The sequence below is a fragment of the Eretmochelys imbricata genome, chromosome 4, assembly GCF_965152235.1.
Source record: "Eretmochelys imbricata isolate rEreImb1 chromosome 4, rEreImb1.hap1, whole genome shotgun sequence".
Taxonomy (NCBI): domain Eukaryota; kingdom Metazoa; phylum Chordata; order Testudines; family Cheloniidae; genus Eretmochelys; species Eretmochelys imbricata.
The window spans coordinates 41297501-41312117 of NC_135575.1; the positions used below are offsets into that span (position 1 = coordinate 41297501).

Genomic DNA, 14617 nt, shown 5'->3' on the forward strand with positions numbered 1-14617 from the left:
GTATGGTATAGGGTAAAAGCGCACACAAGACCAGATTTCATGGGGAAGACCAGATTTCACAGTCCATGACGTGTTTTTCATGGCCATGGATTTGGTAGGGCCCTAACCATAAGCATGTTTCTTTATTGCCTCTTTAAGATACTCCTTCAACGGTGATCTGGATTTTCAAATTTTGACTTGTTAAAGGAAACAAATGGTTATAGTGCTGCGAGTGAAAAACAATGTCTGGAAGAAGATGGAGAGTGTGAATGAAATCACAGTTGCAGCAATTAAAATGTCTTTCCATTTCCATAACATTTTATTAAGATCTGAACAATAGCAGTAATCACAAATTTCACATTCATCGGGAGTTTGTAAGGCTAATTGGATGTGCATATGCAGGCTCCATAGTTACAAATGCTTTTTGCTCCTTGAGAGGAGATGTAGGCAGCAGCACAGATTTGTCGTGCAGCTGACAGTGCAATTGTTTTGTTGTTGTTTTTTCTGAGCTGTGGTGCTGTCCTCAAGCATCGTTTCACCTTGAATAACTGTTCTGTTTTACTTGAGGTCCCTGCTCTGCTAGCCTGTTAACCAAAAAAAAACCTCTAAAACCTTGAGATATAGTGTATTAAAATATGATGTATTTTGCCCAAACTAAGATTAGGGATTTGCAGAACATCTAGAAGATCAAATATAACCCAAGGGAAAAGTTATTGTAACAATTTTTTATTTCTGGCAGAAACTACAGTCCTGTGCAGCTTTCTTCCTTCTGAGTCAGAATGTAAACTAGCAATGGGCTGACTGACTGCCTTGAACCTCAGTGTCCTTTGCTATCCAAACTAACCCCCCACCCTGTTTTTTAAGTTCTCTGTAGTCTAATGCAGAGGGGAAACAGAGTGAGGGTATCATTTTTCTTGCTGTTTCAGAGGTGAGGCAAAATTGAAGGGCATCCCTGCACTATTTCCCTATTAGTAACGTGTTCCATATTAATATACTTCTTTGAGTCGCGTCCCTATGGGTGTACCAATTGCGGTGTGCATGTACAGTACTTTCAACTGGAGATTTTTGGCAGCAGTGCTCATTTGGTAAGCACATGCACCCTTGAATCATAGAATCATAGAATATCAGGGTTGGAAGGGACCCCAGAAGGTCATCTAGTCCAACCCCCTGCTCGAAGCAGGACCAATTCCCAGTTAAATCATTGGTATATATACTATACCTTGCTATCCTCATGACCCATACCAATGTTATGTAGGACTGCTATGGATGAACCACCCTCAGTTCCTTCTCAACTGCCCTGGCCGGAGACAGAGCAGTCATAGTGCTTGCAGTTTCCTGCCCCTAACTCCTTAGTTGTGGATTCAGTAAAGGAACTCAGCAAACAACACCATTCCAAAGCTAAACCACATGATAAAAGCCAAAAATTCTTAGATGTCTTTGCTTACAAAAGTTACTCATCTGCCACCCTCCAGTTCAGAATTGCTAATTACCAGGTGATTTTGGCAAAATATAACCACATTCACTATTCAGAATCTAATTCCTTTATTGAACAGCTCCCACAAGAGCAGTGGGGATTATTTTAATCCCTCACCACAGAGGGACAGCTTCTTGCAAGGACAACTTTGCAAGCTTCGCTCAATAGTGCTGACTCAGCAACCCACTCCATCTCACAACTGTAGTCATGCATTGAGCCTCATGGCTGCAGTCCTGAGGATTTCCACATGATATCCAGCAAACCATAGAAGACCTACCCTTTGATGGTCTCAAATTATTCAGTGAATCGACCAATAACTCCCTACGTTCACTGAAAGATGCTAGGGCAACCCTGCATTTGCTGAACACATATACACGTGCAAGTAAGAGGAGATTTAGTCAGTCTTAGCCAGCTCAGAGAGCGCTCCCAGCCCACTTTCCCACCTACCATAGGGTGCTGGAGCTACCTAAAAAGTAACCTATAATGCACAGGGAAAAGTTCTCCATCAATGTACCTGGATCAAAACAGTAGCCTTCCTCTACTCATGTTGATGCCTCGGTTGAGGGCCACAAACACTCCCAATATCTAGATTTGATGCTGTTTCATCCTGCCCCTCCCATCATCTCCCATTCCTTTACCTCATAGGAGCAGGTTACCTCTGATAGATGGGTATTTGAGGCTATAACATAGGGCTACTTCATTCATTTTCATTCTTACCTCCCATCCTTCTTTCTCATCCCTTTTCAGGGACCCATCTCATGAGCCTCTCCTGAGACCAGATGTTCTCTCCCTGCTCCACTTTAGTCGCATAGCTAGCATGGGACATTTGGGTGGGCCCCTACTTTGGGTGGGCGGGCAGGCAATCACAGGGGGAGGGGGACAGGAGGGATTAGGGGGCCCACCTCCACCCACCCCCTCCAGTCTAGCCAGCCTTGCAGGGGGTGATGGGCTCCGTGTGCCCACCCAGTTCCGTGAGGAGATGCTGCTCTCTAGCATGCACGGTTCCCGGCACTAATGTTCCCTCTAATTTTTGATAGGCCATGTGCGCAAAAAATTTCTTCTGTGCAAATTTTTATGTGTGTGGTGTTTCACTGTGCGCGCGGGGTTTAGGATCTGTGTGCACATGCACACAGCTTAGAGGGAACAGTGCCCGGCACCCATCCCCATCACACTGCCCCACACCAGGCCCAGCTCCCTGAGGCCCTCCCAGTAGACCTATGTTTTTTAATGAGCCCCGCCTGCCCTCTGCCTACTGGGGGTGCACTCACCAGGTGCTCTGCTGCTGTGCTGCTGCTGTCCCTCCCCTTCCAGTCGGGCTGGGGGCATGTACACCCAGCATGCGGCATCCTCCAGGTCTCAGCGGGTTTAGCAATGGGACTGGAGCAGAGCCAGGAATGGGTGATAGGCCTGGATGCTAAGTGAGTGGACCATAGCCCAGACAGGCCCATCCGTAGCTACGCCCCTGCTCCACTTAGGGCCTGTGGAACCAGTTCATAGTCAATACAAAGACACTGGATTTTACTCCCACGTACTTCCTGGTTCCCAAAAAGAAGAGTAGGTGAGGGCCAATTCTAGATGTCAGGATGCTGAATACCTTTGTCCACATACAGAAATTCAAGACTGTAACACTCACAGATATAATTCCATCTCTGGATCTGGGAGACTATTTCACGACTCTGTGCCTTCAGGACACGTACTTCCAAGTTGCATTACATCCTTCTCACAAGAGACCCCTATGCTTTGTCATAGGTCAGGACCATTATCAATATCAAGTCTTTTCTTTCAGTCTCTCTACTGCCCCCTGGTGTATACAAAAGTTGTGTTGGTAGTCACCACTCAGCTTCACCAATGGGAAGTAATCATCTTCCTCTACCTTGACAGCTGGCTTCTCAAAGGACATTCTTACATCTGTTACGAATTACACCTGGTAGGACACGCACACAAGTGCTACGAATTACACCTGGTAGGACACGCACACAAGTGCTACGAATTACACCTGGTAGGACACGCACACAAATGCTGCGAATTATACCTGATAGGACACGCACACCAGTGCTGCGAATTATACCTGATAGGTCACGCACTGTTCGAATCTAGGCTGAGGCACAGAAACAAAGTCCACAACTGCAGAGTTCCCAAAAGACACTAAGTTTATTACGCTCGAGCGTGGTGCCCCCCTGCTAGCCAGGAGGGGACCCTGAATGCAGATTATACAAAGGTTATATACCTTTTAGCAAAGCATGTTGCCCTCGTGCATCGGAAACCTTAGCCAATAAACAAACCCTTGTTTTATCTACCACCTATCCCTGCTTGGTGCATTCCTCGTGCTATACCAGTATGTTAATTACACAGCATGGTCCTAAAGCCATGCATCAGTAACTTTTATTATCAGGATGGGAGGCCTCACATCAAGGCCAAGAAACCGGGAGTTAAAGACTGACAGAAACCAGATACTGGGAGACAAGGCAGGCTGGAGACAAGGAGGAGGATTTTCACAGGGATTCAATATCTAAGGATTACTCCTCCTGATGTATGATGTGCTGGCATTTAAACAATGGTGGGCCCCAAACCAAAATGGAGTCACATGTGCTAACTTTTCCTTAACAGTCCTCCCTTTTTTTTTGTACGTCAGTAAGCTATATTGGGGCTGAGTAACCGCGCTGCAGGGTTAGCAATTGCCGACAGCACATACTGCAGCATTGTAGGCATACAAAAAATAACGCAAAAACAATAACAGTTAAAAAAAGTAAATACAAAATACGCCGTCCCCAAGTCCCCACATCTGGTAGCCATGAGGTGAGCCAGTCCCAGACCTCCTGGAATCCGGCGCTGGTAGTGTCGAGGCTGATGTGGTGGAATAGGGCTGCCTGTTGCTTGAGGATGTGGATGTCAGTTTCCACCCTATGATGCTGATTTACAAATACGCAACAGCTTGAGTTGACCAGAGCACAAACCCCGCCCTGATTTGCAAGGAGATAATCCAGGGCTAGGCGGTTTTGCAATGTAGTTTGGGATAGCTGGGTGACTTCAATTTGAAGGGCAGATAGAGCATCTGCAGTAGCATTTGCCATTAGTTCCAAAGCAGCTGAAATGTTAACTATAGCTTTTTCCAGCTCGCTTACTCCCAACCATGGCAGAAACCAACGCACAAAGGAGCGAAAGCCTTTGGGCCGATAAGAAAGGGGGTTTAAAGGAATACTTCGTCGGTCCCTCCATACTAGATTGCGGATCTCTCCCCGGGTCAGGTTCTGGTGTACTGTCACGGCGGGTACTATAGCCCCTAAGGTACATGTACCACACCATCCTGCTGGGAGAACCTTATAGGCTGTGTGATTGCATAACCAATACCAGCCAGACCCCTCGGGGACTGGCCACGGGGTTCTGGAGTAGGTAGAGGGGTCTCCCGCACCAGAGCTGATTTGGGTGGTGTCCTTGCACCCTACAAAATTCCCTACAAAAACTGTATTTTCTATGCCCTTACGTCGTGACACACATAAAGCATAATTACCCTGGGCCACCATATCAATAGACCATATTTGAATTGTAACATTCCAGTTAAATGTAGTGTTTGCCCATAGCTTGGTTTGGAGCGTTCGATTAAGGGGGATAGGTACCCCTACCAACGGGACGCCCTGACCTAAATATGTGGGGGTATGAATACAAATCCAACACTGCGTTCGATTTACACCCTGTTTGATAGCACGGGTTAAATTTAAAAAGCTATTGCCCTCCCATCCTTGTACTGGACTTGGGAATAGGGAGAGGATCCCCCAGGCAAACCATACCAATGTTGACATCCTCCCCTGTACCATACAAAAAACACTACCCCCAATGTAAGTCCAATAAACAGGAACACAAAAAGTCCTGGTGGGCTATGAAGGTCCCAGTAGCTGGAAAGCTCAGTCCATGGGTTGGTTGTAGTGTTCATTCGTGAAGTGGCTCGTCTGCTGGCTTGCCAGGGTCAAGTGGGGGTTCTGTTGCCAACTTGACGTAGCTATGGTGAATCCAGGAACCTTTACCTGCAACTTTTAAAGCAGAATAAGTACATAACAGAACCTGGTACGGCCCCTCCCACCAAGGTTCCAGGGGGTCGGTGCGGGGGAGCTTTTTTACCATTACCCAATCCCCTGGTTTAAAGGAATGAACTTGTAACCCTAAGGGTGCGGTTTGAAACAACTGAGCTTCAGACTGGTTTTCAGTCAGCTCCTTTTGCAGTCTAGCAACATATCTGGCCAAAGTTTCATCTCCATCCAAGAGGCTAGCATGTACAGGAACATAAGTTCCCGGGACCAAAGCTGGTCTCCCAAACAGTACCTCAAATGGGGACAGGCCTAGGGGCATGCGTGGCGTTCGTCTTATATGCCATAAAACTATAGGCAAGGCCTCTGGCCACTTAAGTCCAGTTTCCTTACAAAACTTTGCTACCATTGTCTTTATTGTTCGGTTCATGCGCTCCACCTGACCTGCAGACTGGGGGTGGTACGAATAATTGTCGAATAATCCCCAAGCACCGGTACAGTTCCTCCAAAATCTTTGCAGTAAAGTGTGAGCCCCGATCTGAATCAATGACTTCAGGGACACCAAACCTGGGTACAATGTCTTTCATTAAGAACTTGACCACAGATCTTGCATCTGCCTTTCTGGTTGGTATTGCTTCAGGCCATCTGGAAAGTTGGTCCACTATAACAAGGAGGTGGTGAAACCCTGAGCATTTAGGCATTTCTGCGTAGTCCATCTGCAAGCGCTGAAACGGGAAGTTTGCCCAGGGTCTCCCCCCTTTTGAGTTGGCATCGAGCCGAGTCTTAGCAGAGAAGGCCAGGCAAGTAGGGCAGGAGCCAAGAACTCGCTTTACCGCGGGATAAACATGCGGTGCTGCCCAGAACTTTAGTATGGCAGCCACCGTGCCCTGAATACCAGCGTGACCCAGGGAATGAAAATAATGAGCAGCTGCGAGTAGATAACGACTGGGGAGAATAGGTTTGTTCCCGATCCGCCAAACCTTATCGGAGCCCTTAGATCCCTCCCAGCATTTCCAGTCATGCAGCTCCTCCAAGGATACGTCAGCATACAGCAGTGTCCAGTCAGCAGGTGGGAAGGACACATCCAGGGGGAGGGAAGCCGAAACCAGAAGGGGCTGTAGAGCTGCAGCCTTTGCGGCTGAATCAGCTAATGCATTGCCCTGAGATACAACACTGTTAGACTGCCTGTGCGCATAACAATGAACCACCGCCACCTGATGAGGGGCCTGAATAGCTTCCAAAAGGGCAGAGATTAGAGGGCCATTAGCGATTTTTGTGCCTGAGGAGGTTAAAAATCCTCGTTGCTTCCAGAGCTGGCCTGTAGAATGACAAACCCCAAAAGCATACTTAGAGTCTGTATAAATGGTAACAGTTTTTCCTGAAGACAATAAGCAAGCCCTGGTAAGCGCGTGTAACTCTGCACCCTGGGCGCTGAAGGAAGGTGGTAGGGGGGCAGCCTCGATAACGTCTGCCTGAGAGGTAACCGAATAGCCCGAGACCCGGTGGCCATTTAAATAGTACGAGGACCCATCTGTGAAAAGAAGTAAATCGGGCTCTACTAAAGGGGAGTCCGCTAAATCCGGGCGGGGCTTACCATTCTGCGCGACGACATCCATGCATACATGGTGAGGGGTACCGTCCTCTGGGAGGGGTAGCATTGTGGCTGGATTGAGGATGTTACAGCGGCGTAAAGTAACGTTGTCAGCAGCCAACAGGATTAGTTCATATTTATGGGCCCGCTGTGGAGACAATGCCTGTGTAGAATGCTGTTTTAAAAGAATTTCAACCTCATGAGGGACCCAGACAGTCAAAGGGTGCCCCAAAACAATAGGTCGTGACCGTTCAACCATGACAGCAGCAGCAGCAACAGACCGTACACAGGAGACAGAGCCCTGAATCACAGGGTCCAGTTGTACTGAATAATAGGCTACGGGGCGTGGGCGACCCCCCAGATATTGCAAAAGGACGCCGCTAGCCACTCCCTGCCGTTCATGAGTGAAAAGAGAAAATGGTTTACCGTAATCCGGGAATCCCAAGGCGGGCGCAGAGATCAGAGCCTTTTTGACGGATTTAAAAGCATTTTCCATTTCCGGGGTCCAGGAGACAGGATCGAGGGTCAGTGTTGTAGTAGCTTGAACTAACGGTTTTACCAATTCTCCGAAAGCCACAACCCAGGGTCGACAGAACCCCGCAGCCCCCAGGAAAGCCCGTAACTGCTTTTTTGTAGTCGGACGTGGGTAATCCTGGATTGCCCGCACCCTATCAGGGGAGAGTAAACGCTCCCCAGGTCTAATTACAAAACCCAAATAAATTACCTGATCTAGGCACAGCTGCAACTTGGATGGGGAAGCACGATGACCCTTATTAGCTAATGCAGTAAGCAAAACAACAGAGTCAATTAAACATGCGTTATAATCTGAGGCAGCGATTAGCAAATCATCCACATACTGAACCAGGACAGACGAACTAGGCAAAACAATGTCTTTTAAATCCTCGGTGAGAATCCGGGAAAAAATAGTAGGGGATCCTGAGAACCCCTGGGGAAGACGTGTCCATGTTAGCTGCTGACCCTTCCAGGTAAATGCGAATAAATATTGAGAATCAGGGTGCAAAGGAATGCTGAAAAATGCTGCACACAAATCTATGACAGTAAAGCAAGTGGCTGACTGAGGAATTAGCGTTAGAATAGTGCTCGGATCAGGGACAACTGGATGGGGGGCTATAACATAACCATTTATAGCCCGAAGATCCTGAACAAATCGATAGACTGGACGCCCGTCTGGTCCCGGTTTAGGCTTCCTTACTGGAAGAATGGGAGTATTACAGGGCGAACTGCAAGGGACTAAAACCCCCTGAGTCAAATAACTGTCAATAAGGAGTGAGATGCCTTCTTCCGCCTCCCTCGGCAAGGGGTATTGTTTTACGGATGGAGGCGGTCCGCCCCCTGTTTTCAGACTCACTGGAACTGCTGATTTAAGAAGACCCACATCAGTAGGATTTGTGCTCCACAAAGCGTGGGGAACACTGGACAATTCAGAGGGCACACCAGGAATAGGGGTAACCGATGTCATAAGAGAAGCAACCGCCGAGTCCGGGACGGACATGCGGAGCCCCTCGGGGGCGCAATATATATGTGCCCCCAATTTGCCCAGCACATCCCGCCTGAGGAGGTTTGCGGGGCCCTCCGGCATTACAACAAATCTATGTGATAGCTTTAAAGAACCAAGCTCGATAGGGACAGGGTAGGATAAAGGGGCCGAGCAGGGATTACCTTCTATACCCTGCACCCAAACCTTGGTATCGGACAGAGAGCCCGGAACAAAAGTTAAAGTGGAGAGAGTGGCCCCAGTATCTACTAGAAAAGGCAGAAGGTGTTCCCCAACCTTTAAATAAATTTGTGACTGTAATCCCAAGTCCCATTCCAACTCTCCCAAAGTCCCCAAAACCTCCGCCTCTAGTCACTGGGGGTTAACAAGGTTCTGGGGGGCGTTAGGGGGAAAAGAAGGATTAGCCTCTACCTGGTTCTTCCAAGGAGCCCCTCGGGGAAGCAGGGGACACTCCCTCCTCCAGTGCCCTGGTTGTTTACAATAATTACAATTCCCGTCCCTCATTCTATCCCAACCTCCCCCTCCTCCTGTCCCCTGTCCATGCCCCCTTCCCCTCATCTCTCCGCGCCCTCGCCAATGCTGGTTTCCCGAAGGAGCCTGCAAGGCAGCAGCTAACATACTTACTTCCTCCTTCTTCTGTTTACGTTTTTCCCGTGCTTTTTCCTCGTCCCTGCCGTTAAACACAAAGGTGGCCAGGCGGACAACCTCCTGGAGGGGTTTTCCTGGCCAATCGGGCACATGCTTAGAAAAATAATTTTTTATATCTGATGCTGCCTGATCAACATAAAAGGAGACCATCATAGGACGGTTTTCCTCTGCCTCAGGGTTTATACCGCCCCCATATACACGAACTTGCTTGGACAACCAGGCCAAAAAGGCGGAGGGGTGCTCAGTAAGCTCTTGCTGACATTCACGAATTTTAGACCAGTTAGCCGTTTTACTACCAGCTTTACGTACAGCTTCTAAAAGGCCGTTTCTACCTGCCTTTAAAAGGCCCATTTGAGTAGGCACATTAGGATTCCAATTGGGATCAGTCAGGGGCCAAGAAGCCCGGGTACTATCCTCCCCTGCCCAGCGCCTATTAGCATCCAGAATGGAATATTTTTCATCAGGGGTAAAAAGTGTGTCCAGGATTACCTGGACATCTCCCCATGTAGGATTAAATGCGGTAAATACAGACCGAATGGTTTGCAGAACCTTCTCTGGATCGTCACGCAGGCGAGGCATCTGCTGTTGCCATGTTACTAAATCGCCTGGGCCAAAAGGGCGGTGAACATAGGGAAAAGCAAACCGTTCACTTCCGTCCGTATTATGAGTAACAAGGGGTTGCTGAATGAGGGGAGCTTGCAGAGTAACCGGTGGGTCAATGGTGGGCCCGCACGGGCAGGGGGGTGGCGAGCAAGGAGATGATAGGCATAAGTCAGAAAGCCGAGGGTAAGCCGGGGGAGGGGCAGAAACAGGCCGGGGAGGAGAAGAAACAGGCATAGCACAGAGTGGGGCTGAAGACCCCTGAGATAGATAGGAAAAGGAGGAGGAAAGAGGACGTCCTTTCGCACGCGCATAAGCCCAGTTGTCCCATACATACCAATAATCCATTTGGGCTGGAGCTTTGTCCTCCAGCCTTCTTCTAAGCGTTGTTAATGTATCCCCAGCAAAGGACCCATCCGGTGGCCATTCAACAGATGTTTGAGTTGTTAGTGCTGGCCACTCAACCTTACATAAAATAACAGCTTTCTTTCTGCCTAACCCATGGGTGCCAGAGATATTCCCCCAATTCTCGAGAATTTCAGCTAAAGGGGTCCCCTTACTTACACTCTGCCCAGAACCCCTAATGGGCTACCAAAAGAACACAAAATGTGCCACCTTATCGCCTAAGCGATGGCTCACACCCACCCCCTCCTCGGAGTTCTCAAAGGTGAACTCACCCTGTGGCGGCTGGAGCTGTCCGAGAGGAGGAGTGTAGTCTCGCTTGTTGGGGCGAGCCTAGAGTCCCATCTGGGTTGCCAAAACTGTTACGAATTACACCTTGTAGGACACGCACACAACTGCTACGAATTACACCTGGTAGGACACGCACATAAGTGCTACGAATTACACCTGGTAGGACACGCACACAAGTGCTACGAATTACACCTGGTAGGACACGCACATAAGTGCTACGAATTACACCTGGTAGGACACGCACACAAATGCTGCGAATTATACCTGATAGGACACGCACACCAGTGCTGCGAATTGTACCTGATAGGTCACGCTGTTCGAATCTAGGCTGAGGCACAGAAACAAAGTCCACAACTGCAGAGTTCCCAAAAGACACTAAGTTTATTACGCTCGAGCGTGGTGCCCCCCTGCTAGCCAGGAGGGGACCCTGAATGCAGATTATACAAAGGTTATATACCTTTTAGCAAAGCATGTTGCCCTCGTGCATCGGAAACCTTAGCCAATAAACAAACCCTTGTTTTATCTACCACCTATCCCTGCTTGGTGCATTCCTCGTGCTATACCAGTATGTTAATTACACAGCATGGTCCTAAAGCCATGCATCAGTAACTTTTATTATCAGGATGGGAGGCCTCACATCAAGGCCAAGAAACCGGGAGTTAAAGACTGACAGAAACCAGATACTGGGAGACAAGGCAGGCTGGAGACAAGGAGGAGGATTTTCACAGGGATTCAATATCTAAGGATTACTCCTCCTGATGTATGATGTGCTGGCATTTAAACAATGGTGGGCCCCAAACCAAAATGGAGTCACATGTGCTAACTTTTCCTTAACACATCACAGTTCAAACAGTGGTGAGGGGGGCCTATGTTTCTATTTAACATGTTTTGCCTTCAGTTGAAAAGTCCTACCTCTTACCTCTATAGCAGATAGAGTTTATAGGGGGCACTGCACTCTTGATGCCATGCCATCCAGATCCAGAGGACATATTTCCCACTCTGGCATGCGTAATAACACGAATCCAGATGACCGCACAGGTTACTGCCAGATTGAGCCTGCAGCTTCTCAGGCACATGTCAGCATGTACCTTTGTCATGTTACACACCCGCTTTCATGTACACTGTTTCCAAGCCTGGCTCAGGACAGTTTATAGCCCTGACAGAAACAGTCTGAACAAACTATACTCTGTTCCCAACTGTGTTCTAACCTCTGTGGTCTGGTGGAAGAATCCAGACAAGGTATGCTCAGCGGTTCCCTTCAACAATCCCCCTCTCACTGTCATAATAGTTTTAGGCACATTCTTCCTAGGGTGTGGCGACACACTAGCCAAGGAAGATAGTCCATCCAGGGTAGATGGTCTACTCAAAGCCGCACTGTTCAGGGAAGATGGTCCACCCAGGACTCTGCCCTACTTAGCAACATTCTGAAACTCAGGGTCTTGAGATATGTTTGCCATCACTCCTTCCTATGATAGAAGATTAATCCATCCGCATAATGATAGACAACAGGGTCTGTATGTACTACATAAATCAATAAGAGAAAACAAGTTCCCCTTCCCTCTGATCAGAGATAATCAGGTTATGAAACTGGTGCGTAGCCCACCAAATCCTTATCTCGGCAGTTTATCTACCTGGCCTCCAAAACACAATAGCCGATGACCTCAGCAGGCACTTCACTCAAGATAATGAGTAGGAACTCAACAGTTACATAATCAGATGGATATTCTTTACCTGGGGTTTTCCACAAGTAAATTTTGTTTGCTATTGGAAATGTGTGAAATTCTGCTTAAGGGGAGGTCTTGATCGCCATTCCATAGGGGACATCTTTCTCCTATCTTGGTCGAGAAGTCTCTTATATGCCTTTCCTCCAATGCTGCTAATCCTCAGTGTTCTCAACAAAATCATACAAGACAAATCCATGATAATCTTGATTTACCAACCTGGCTGAGACTGGTGTCGTATCCTTAACAAGTTGACTTTGCCTTCCTGCCAGCCATCAATATCCCTCACTCAGGATTCAGAGAACATTTGTCACCACATTTGTCTGAATACTCTGGGGTATGTCTACACTACGAAATTAGTTCGAATTTCTAGAAGTCATTTTTTTAGAAATAGTTTTTATATAGTTGATTGTGTGTGTCCCCACATAAAATGCTCTAAGTGCATTAAGTGCATTAACTCGGCAGAATGCTTCCACAGTACCGAGGCTAGCGTCGACTTCCGGAGTGTTGCACTGTGGGTAGCTATCCCACAGTTCCTGCAGTCTCTGCCGCCCATTCGAATTCTGGGTTGAGATCCCAATGCCTAATGGGGCAAAAACATTGTCGCAGGTGATTCTGGGTACATGTCATCAGGCCCTCCCTCCCTCCATGAAAGCAACAGCAGACAATCGTTTCGCACCTTTTTTCCTGAGTTACCTGTACAGACGCCATACCACGGCAAGCATGGAGCCCACTCAGCTCACTGTCACCGTACGTCTCCTGGGTGCTGGCAGACATGGTACTGCATTGCTACACAGCAGCAACCCATTGCCTTGTGGCAGCAGATGGTGCAATAGGCCTGATAACCATCGTCGTCATGTCCGAGGTGCTCCTGGCCACCTCGGTAAGGTCGGTCAGGAGCACCTGGGCAGACATGGAAGCAGGAACTAAAATAGGAGTGACTTGACCAGGTCATTCTCTTTAGTCCTGCCGGCAGTCCTATTGTACCGTCTTCTGGCGAGCAGGCAGGAGATGAGGATGGCTAGTAGTCCTATTGTACCATCTTCTGCCGAGCAGGATTCTGGGCCTGGGAAACAAGCACAGACTGGTGGACCGCATAGTATTGCAGGTCTGGGATGATTCCCAGTGGCTGCAAAACTTTCACATTCGTAAGGGCACTTTCATGGAACTTTGTGACTTGCTTTCCCCTGCTTTTCCCCTGAAGCACCAGAATACCAAGATGAGAAAAGCCCTCACAGTTGAGAAGCGAGTGGCAATAGACCTGTGGAAGCTTGCAACACCAGACAGCTACCGGTCAGTTGGGAATCAATTTGGAGTGGGCAAATCTACTGTGGGGGCTGCTGTGATGCAAGTAGCCAACGCAATCAAAGATCTGCTGATATCAAGGGTAGTGACCCTGGTAAATGTGCAGATCATAGTGGATGGCTTTGCTGCAATGGGATTCCCTAACTGTGGTGGGGCAATAGACGGAATGCATATCCCTATCTTGGCACCGGAGCACCAAGCCGGTGAGTACATAAACCGCAAGGGGTACTTTTCAATAGTGCTGCAAGCACTGGTGGATCACAAGGGACATTTCACCAACATCAACGTGGGATGGCCGGGAAAGGTACATGACGCTCGCAGCTTCAGGAACTCTGGTCTGTTTCAAAAGCTGCAGGAAGGGACTTTCCTCTCAGACCAGAAAATAACCATTGGGGATGCTGAAATGCCTATAGTTATCCAGCCTACCCCTTAATGCCATGGCTCATGAAGCCGTATACAGGCAGCCTGGATAGTAGTCAGGAGCTGTTCAACTATAGGCTGAGCAAGTGCAGAATGGTGGTAGAATGTGCATTTGGATGTTTAAAAGCCCACTGGCGCAGTTTACTGACTCGATTAGACCTCAGCGAAACCAATATTCCCATTGTTATTACTGCTTGCTGTGCGATCCACAATATCTATGAGAGTAAGGGGGAGACGTTTATGGTGGGGTGGGAGGTTGAGGCAAATTGCCTGGCCGTTGGTTATGCTCAGCCAGACACCAGGGCGGTTAGAAGAGCACAGGAGGGTGCAGTGCACATTAGAGAAGCTTTAAAAACCAGTTTCATGACTGGCCAGGCTACGGTGTGAAAGTTCTGTTTGTTTCTTCTTGATGAAACCCCCCGCCCCTTGGTTCACTCTACTTCCCTGTTAGCTAACCACCCTCCTCTCCTCCCTTCAGTCACCGCTTGCAGAGGCAATAAAGTCATTGTTGCTTCACATTCATGCATTCTTTATTAATTCATCACACAAATAGGGGGATAACTGCCAAGGTAGCCCAGGAGCGGTGGTGGAGGAGGGAAGCACCGGGAGGGATGGTGGAGGAGGGAAGGACAAGGCCACACAGCACTTTAA

General features: G+C 48.3%; 1 protein-coding gene across 1 annotated transcript; it reads right to left on the reverse strand.

Moving 5' to 3' along the window:
• Positions 1-5861: 5861 nt before the first annotated feature.
• LOC144263792 (uncharacterized) lies at positions 5862-8576 on the reverse strand. Its single transcript, XM_077814769.1, has one exon. It carries the CDS (start codon positions 8574-8576, stop codon positions 5862-5864), a length of 2715 nt encoding a protein of 904 aa, XP_077670895.1.
• Positions 8577-14617: the final 6041 nt, after the last annotated feature.